At 28.6% G+C, this 8,283-nt stretch overlaps 1 protein-coding gene across 1 annotated transcript; it reads left to right on the top strand.

Moving 5' to 3' along the window:
• The first annotated feature begins 502 nt into the window (after nucleotides 1-502).
• On the top strand, nucleotides 503-5,525 carry LOC124498929 (uncharacterized). The gene is made up of 6 exons (XM_047062765.2): nucleotides 503-645; nucleotides 725-1,163; nucleotides 1,263-1,406; nucleotides 1,474-4,336; nucleotides 4,410-4,737; nucleotides 4,955-5,525. The coding sequence occupies exons 1-6, from the start codon at nucleotides 630-632 to the stop codon at nucleotides 5,089-5,091; spliced, it is 3,927 nt and encodes a 1,308-aa protein (XP_046918721.2). The 5' UTR covers nucleotides 503-629; the 3' UTR covers nucleotides 5,092-5,525.
• The last annotated feature ends 2,758 nt before the right edge of the window (nucleotides 5,526-8,283 follow it).

The following is an 8,283-nucleotide window of genomic DNA, read 5'->3' as shown; positions in this document are numbered from 1 at the left end:
TAGATGAATGAATGAGAGAAAATGAACAAAAAAAAAACGAAAACAGCAATCAAAAAAATCGATTTCTTTGTTTTCGATAAAAAAAACTCTTTAAAACTAATAATCTACCAATCGAAAATGAAACTTTTTAGGTAATACGATGGACATTGTGTGCGTGTGAAAATTGTATTTTCAAAAATGAATTTTAAAAAAAAATCACTGAATTCGAACAAACCTTGTGGTCTTCTCGGTTTTTTTTGGAAAATAAAGTATCATCAATCAATTGAAAACAAAACAAAACAAAATCACTGAAATAAATTGAAGAATTTGGACAATTAATCGGTAAACATTATGATAAAAACATCAGTGACAGAATTTTTGTGGCTCAAAGTTCATAGGTCGTCAGAATCAACATGTTGATGTGACATGTTAAGAATAAAAGAAGACAATGAAAATTGTGTACTGTCATTTATGAATTGATCATTCACGTGATAAAAACCGCCAAAATCAAAGCAATATGTTTGTGTGTGTGTGTGTTTGCGCGATATATAAACATTTAAAGTTTTCAGCATTTTTTTTTCATCAAAAACAGAATTTTCAAAAAGAATTTTGTTTGCTCAGCAAAAAAAAAAAATTTCCAATAAAAAAAAATGTCCTCAATTAAAGGTTGGCCAGTATTTTTATTTTTTTTTCGCTTTGTGAAATTTTTTTTTTTGTCATTGCAATCATCATTCAAATTATATAGAGCTAAAAGCGGATAAAATTAAATTTAAAAATGATCCAATAAAATGTGTAGAAATTGCCAATCTTTTGGGCTATAAATTTCGTGAATCAGGCCATTACAATGATGCAATGGATGAACATATGGAAGCCATTATGATTTGTAATACAAAAATAAAAAATTCAACAATCAATCGTGAATTGGAAGCTATTACACGTCGTGCTTTAGGCGAATGTTATTCCGAAATGAATCAACATGACGATGCATTACAACAACATGAATTGTATTTACGTTTAACATTACAAATTAATGATCCAATCGAAATACAACGTGCACATGCAACTATTGGTCGTACATATTTACTTTGGGGACAAGAAGAATCATCATCATCGTTGGATGAGAAGAATAATTTAATGAAAAAAGCTGAATATTCATTCCATAAAGCAATGGATTTATGTGAAAAGTAATTATCATAGATTTGTATATCAGATTTCTTTTTTTTCCAAATAATTTATTGATTTTTTTTTTCTATGATTCCAATGAATAACATTGTACCATTCAGTCTTAGGTCTACGGGGAAATTAAAACCAAAAGAATATGCTGAAATGAAATCTAGACTTTTACTTAATCTAGGTCTTGTATATGAAAATCGACATGATTTTGACAAGTGTAAAAAATTGATCAAAGATTCGATTACATTGACAAAGTGAGTGGAAATGAGATTATTTTTTTTTCTTTCATTCATTACTAACTTTGATTACCGTTATTCATAGAGCCAATTATTTATATGATGAACTTTTTCGTTGTCAAATTTCAATGGGTTCGATTAATGAAAAAATTGCCAATGATTCACAAACAACAACGATGATGGAATCTATTCATCATTATGAAGAAGCATTGAAAACAGCGGAATTATTGAAATCGAAACGAAAAAAATTTGATGCATACATTTGTCTGGCAATGGCATGGCTAACACAGGACGGACAAATTGATCGTGTGAAATCATATTTGAAAAAAGCTTATGGTCTAAAAATCAATGTTGAAGATGATAAAGAACGTGTCGTACAATTATTGAAAGTAACGATGGCAATTGATTGTGATTTGAAAAAATTCAATGAAACCAATGATGATCAGGATCTAGATCAACGTATATTATTATGCGATAGATTGGGCGATCATTTTGTCATTGTAAAATGTTTTCAACAAGCAATTAAATATTATAAAAAAGAATTATTATATGCAAATGAAGCAAATAAATCGGATACTTTTGTCGCCAATATTTACGTATCGATTGGACAAACATATCTTGATTGTGGCATGTATCGAAAAGCTATCGAATATTTTAAACATGAATATAATTTTCAACTAGGAAACACTTGTGAACAATGTACATCATTATTGAAAATTGCTGAAATCCAGGAATGTTTATATCGTTCTATCGATGATGATTTAGACATTGATGATGAAAAAGCTATGTTGAGAAAAGAGATTATTGAAAATTATGAAAATTGTTTGAAATTATTTTCCGATCTGATGGAAATATTAATATTTCCACCGATCGATGATGGTGATGAACGAATCGATCTAGACATTCGAATTGAAAATGGTAATGAAAAATTCAAACATTATAAACAAGCCATTGGAAATTATTTGAATTTTCTCGAGACAAACAAATTGAATCGTTTTCGACAAGATGAATTACAAGAATTGTTTCGAAATTTAAATCCTATAAATGTAATCTGTTGTGATGATGATAATGGCAAAGATGATCAACAAGAAATGGAAACCATTAATGATATGTATGATGGATATGATATTGATTTATTATCACTGGAATTCGATTCAGATGGTAATGAAAATGATGAAGAAATTCCGGAAAATTTTCATTCAAAACCAAAAAGAAATCCACAGAATAAATCCATTCGTCGTTTGAATCAATTTGGTGAAACACCATTACATACGGCTTGTATTGCTGGAAATTTTACACAAGTTGAACGATTAATCAATCAAAATGTTGATATAAATGCCAAAGATTTTTGTGGTTGGACACCATTACATGAAGCATGTAATCATGGATTCATTGAAATAGTGGAATATCTGCTGAAAAAGGGTGCCAATATTGAAGCATATGATAATCGTAGTGATCGTATTACGCCATTACATGATGCTTGTAATTGTGGACATTTTGATATAATCCGTTTATTACTTAATTACAATGCCAATGTATTGGCCCGAAATTCTAATGATGAAACACCCATCGAATGTTTAATAAGTTGGCGTGAACGTTGTAAAAATGAATTGAGTAAACAAGATATTGATCAATGTCTCGAACTTGAAATACGTATGATCGATTTAATGAAGGATAAAGGATTTGATCCAACAAAATTATTCAAACGTTCCAATAGTGACAACAGTGATGCAAATACCACTACCACAACTGCTGCTACAATTATTAGAAAAAGGAATTTAGTAAAAGATCATATTTATTCAAGCGAAAATTCTGATCAATTTATTCGTGATGCTGATACTGATATGATTACCGTTCCTGACGATGATGATGAAAGAGATTCAATGGTGATGGCACAAAAAGCCCGTCAAGAATATCGTAATACAATTGAATCGATTCGTTATTTTGGATCGAAAACGAAAAAAACCACCACTACATCATCATCTTCTGTGGCTTTTCCATTGAAACAAAAACAACAACAAAATGCTTTGCTGAACGAAAATGAAGATATGCCAAGAGATGATTGGCTTATTGATGATATGGATGATAGCACCAGACGAAAACATCATCATCATCATCATCAAAGAAAACGAACGTTAGATGGCAATGAATATTTTCAACGAAATGATATAAATAAAAAATTGAAATCAAATAAAAGTAAAGCTATTATTGGAGATTCTGATATATCGGAAATAAATATAGCCCATAATAATTATCCGGTCGATGATGATGATGATGATAATTTTGAAACTTTTCCTTCCTATTCATCCACCGCTGTTGAAACATCCGAAAATTATATGCCCATTATCGAAACAATTTCTTCTACTGTCAAATCATCAAATCCAACTATTACTACTTCTACTACTGCTGCTGCTGCTGCTGCTTTGTCAAGAACAAATTTAGCTAATAATAATAAAAACAATCATCATCACAATCATCGTACAAATAATAATGGAAATCGTAAAGCATTGACCATACATTTTGATGATAGTCAAAAAAGTTCATTCATTGTTTTCATTGAAAATAATTCCAATTGTCAATGGCTTAAAGAAGAATTGATACGTCGTTATTTTATTCATTATGGAATGAAACCAAGATTCTCATTACGTACAGCAGATAATGATGATGCTATATTGCTTGATTCTGATCTAGTCATCGATATTGTTGGCAATAATGAACGTAATATAAAAGCTATTATTGAACAATGGACAATTGATCAACCGGATAAACGTTATCGTGAATTATGTGCACAACAACAACAACAAACCATTGTTGATAAAAATATTGAAAATTTACTAAGAAAATCATGTAAAAATTTATATTTAAACTTGAATGGTTCATATTTTCCATCGAAAACACAGAATACATTGATGATGAAAGCATTATTGCAACAGAATATTAAAGAATTGGTAAGTATAAGTTTGCCATGATGATGATAAAATTGACAGGATAATAATTTTGTTTCTTTCTGATTTCTCTAAGGATCTATCCAATACAAATCTATTGTCAACAAAAGAAAATTATAATGCATTCTGTTCAATGATAACAACATTGTCGAATTTAGTTGAACTAAATCTATCGAATGTATCAATGTCATCGAATTGTTTGCAACATTTGATCAATTTGAATGTATCACTTAAGAAATTGGATATCAGTTACAATCCATTTGGTGATGATTGTACAACAACATTTTTTGTAGCACAGATAATAATAACATTTCGTAAATTGGAACACTTCAATCTGTCTGCATGTGATCTAACGGAACGTTTTTTACAAAACAACAACAGTCTTCTTGTCGATTCAATCAAGAGTAAGTATACTTAGTGACAAAAAAAAATCAAAACAAAAATTTTTTTTTTTTTTGACTGAGAACAAAAACGAAAACAAGACTAAATCATAATTGTTATATTCATTCAAAAACTGAATTTTAGTCTCGAGGCATTGTTTGTATTTTTTTTTATTTCATTTCAACTAGACAATGAAATGTTTTTCTTAAATTTCTTATTTGAATTTTTTTTTTATCATAGATTCTTCTAGTCTAATAACATTATTACTCGAATACAATGATTTCCCTGTGGATTTAATTGAACAATTCAAATTGTTAGTGAATGATGATGATGATGATGACATTAATGGTGGTAATCGTGTTTATTTTGGATCATGAAATTCTGAAAATCAAAGAAACGAAACAACAAGACAACATGAATTTGACCGTGACCAAACAAAAACAAAAAAAAACAAGCCTATCAAATAATTTACAATGATCATGTTACAAATGATTACGGTGGTTGGTTGATTATATTGGTTTCACTGGTCCAAACAACAACAACAACAAAAACACAAAGCACAAAAAAACGGACATCTATCTAATTTTTTAAAATCCCGTATTTTTTTTCTCATTCTTTGATTTGTATGTGATGTTTTTTCCTGTTTTTTTTTAAAAAAAAATAATTTAAAATTGATGAAAAATCGATTTTTTCATCATCGAAAATCATTTGTTTGTTTGTTTGTTTTTTCTTTTATTACATTACAAAAGAAAACATCTTTATTTTTTTTTGCTGGCTAATAATAAATGGCAATATATTAGATTCAACAAAATGTTGGAACACACACACACACACAGAGAATATATATAGCCAGAATCAAGAATCTAGATTATATAATTAAGCTATATATTGGTTGGTTGGTGTGTAACATATGAATAATTTAATATATGAGATATGTCATGTGTGTGTGTTTACTTAATTTTCTTCATATTTGGTCGGTGGTTTTTTTTCTCTCATTTTTTGTTTTGTTTTATTTTATTTTATTTAAACTAGACACAAATTCATAATGAAAGATCATCATCATGATATATAAAATTCGTGCTTTCAGCCAATTTTTTTCATTCATTCATTATGGATATTCAAGAAAAAAAAATCATCATCCAGGTTCTAGATAATAATAAAAAAAAAAACAACCCAACAAATTTATGGCCAACAAATTGATTGAATAAACGAAAAAACCAAAACCAAACAAAATGTCAATTTTTATCATTTCTCTCTCTCTCTCTCTCTTTCCCTCTCTAATATCGTGTATTGGATCGATTTTGAAGATGATGACCATTGAATGGCTGACTGAATTCTTATGGCAAAATAAAATTTTTTTTTATTTTTTATTTTTTTTTTGAAAATCACAATGATTCAATCACACACACACACACAGATGTTCAAGATTTTTCGAGTACTAGAAAATTTTCATTTTTTTTCCGCATCTATTTACGCTCAATTCTTTTTTGTTGTCGTTGTTGTTGTTGTTGTTGTTGTCATAAACTTTATTGTAATGCACACCCACAGAGAGAGAGAGAGATGGAGACTTAACATTACATTTCGTTTCATTGAACAAACTTTTTTTTTTCTTTTCATTGCTTCGAACGAAAAACCACCATTATTCCTCGGGAATTTCCCTTTCTCTCTCTCTCTCCCTGTGTGCGTGTGTGCAGTCTTTTTTTTTTCGGAGGTTAAATTCTTTTTTTCAAATAGCAAAAAAAAAACGATTCTTGCACACTGGTACACACACACACCGATATTCATCCGTGACAAAAAAAAAATTCAAAATAAGTGGCAAAGCAACCAAAAAAAAAAAAAAAATGAGAAGCGATTATTATTATGAAACAAATTGAACGTGAAAAATGATTGAATTTAATCTTGAAGAATTTGAAAAACACACAGAATTTTTTTTTTCGCTCACAAAATTGAATTTGAATTTTTCCTGGATCAAATTTTCTATTCTTTCAAAAAAAAAAAAAAAAAAAAAAAATAGGAAAAATTTACATAATTTTTGATCAACTCGTTATTATTAACAATTTTTTTGCACGCATTAAATTTTCTATATTGTGTATAGCGATTGACAAAGAGTTGGTTTGATTGAAAATAATCAGCTTGTTTCAGCAGATTTTTTTGCTGCTGTTGTTGTTGTTGTTGTTGTTGTTTTGTTTTTGCTTGTGTTGGCGGAAAAAAAATCATCTGTTTTGTATGAATGTGATTTGTTAATAATAATAATAATAATTTGAAAAGAATGAGAAAAAAAACGAAACAAAAAACAAACACGCTCAAACAAAATGGTGTAGGAAGTAATAACAAAAAAAAAAAAAAAAAATAAAAATAAAGACAATGAATGAAGAGGAAATCATTTGGAAATTCAAGTGTGTGTGTGTGTGTGCGTTGTCATTGAATTTTTGATTCTCTGTGTGTCTTGATGTTTGTTGTTTGTATGTGTCTCGTGAGAGACAATTTTTTTGCTTTCATTTTTGTTTTGTTTTTTTGGTTATTGCACTCTTTACGATTAAATGAGTTGTTATCTTTACTGGTTCTTTTGTTTCTTTTTTTTGTTGTTGTTGTTGTTGTTTGGTTGATGATGATGATGGCTAATAATGTGCAATGTTTTTTTTTTTTTTTTTTTTTTTGGAACCAAACAACCAGTGATCCAGAATAATTGTATCGAAATTGAAAATAAATTGAGGCAAAAAAAAAATATTCAAAAATGACGTTACATGCGCACAAAAGATTCGATTCGAATATATTCGAACATTTTTTTTTTTTTTTTTTTTTGGTTTCCGTTTTTTGTTTGCAAAATGAAAAAAAATGATAAAAAAAACTTGAAATAAACTATATATTGATCATCATCATCATCATCACACCCATGAGACCTGAGTGTTTGTGTGTGTATGTGAAATTAATTATCAGTTTTATTTTTTCACATCAGAGTATTTGGGTAAAAGGTTTCATTTGATGAAAATAATAATAATCACATTCTTTTTCTCATTTTTTTTCTCACATTTGTAAAAAGTATTACTTCAAAGTAATGGTTCACCATTATCATCGTCATCATCATCATCATCATCATCTTTTGGTATGAACAAAACAAAACAAAATTCGAATTCGATCACCATCATCATGGAAATGATGACAGCATCACATAAATGAGCTCATTTATCTGATCATCAATTCTTGTTGGTTCGCTGGTTGGTTAAGCAAGCTCATTTTTGTGTTTGGTTCGTTCATTCATTCATTAATTGTATTTTGTTATTTATATTATTTTTTCATTCTCCTCTGCTAAAATCAACCGTTAATATTACTTTCACTCACCATTTTCAAAGTTTTTTTTTTGGTTTGTTTTCAAAGAACATTTCTCCAAAACCAGAACAGAAAAAAAAATTCTTGTGAAAAATAATAACAACAACATCAACGGAAAAAAAGAGAAAAGATAAGTGACCATAATTTGAAAAATTTTGTTTCATTTTTCATGTTTCATTCTATATATAGCTAGTTTGGCTGATTCATGTTATGAAGTAATTTTCGTTTTCTTGTGGTTGCAT

This window comes from Dermatophagoides farinae, chromosome 2 (genome assembly GCF_024713945.1).
Source record: "Dermatophagoides farinae isolate YC_2012a chromosome 2, ASM2471394v1, whole genome shotgun sequence".
NCBI lineage: Eukaryota > Metazoa > Arthropoda > Arachnida > Sarcoptiformes > Pyroglyphidae > Dermatophagoides > Dermatophagoides farinae.
This window is presented reverse-complemented; position numbering and strand designations above follow the sequence as displayed.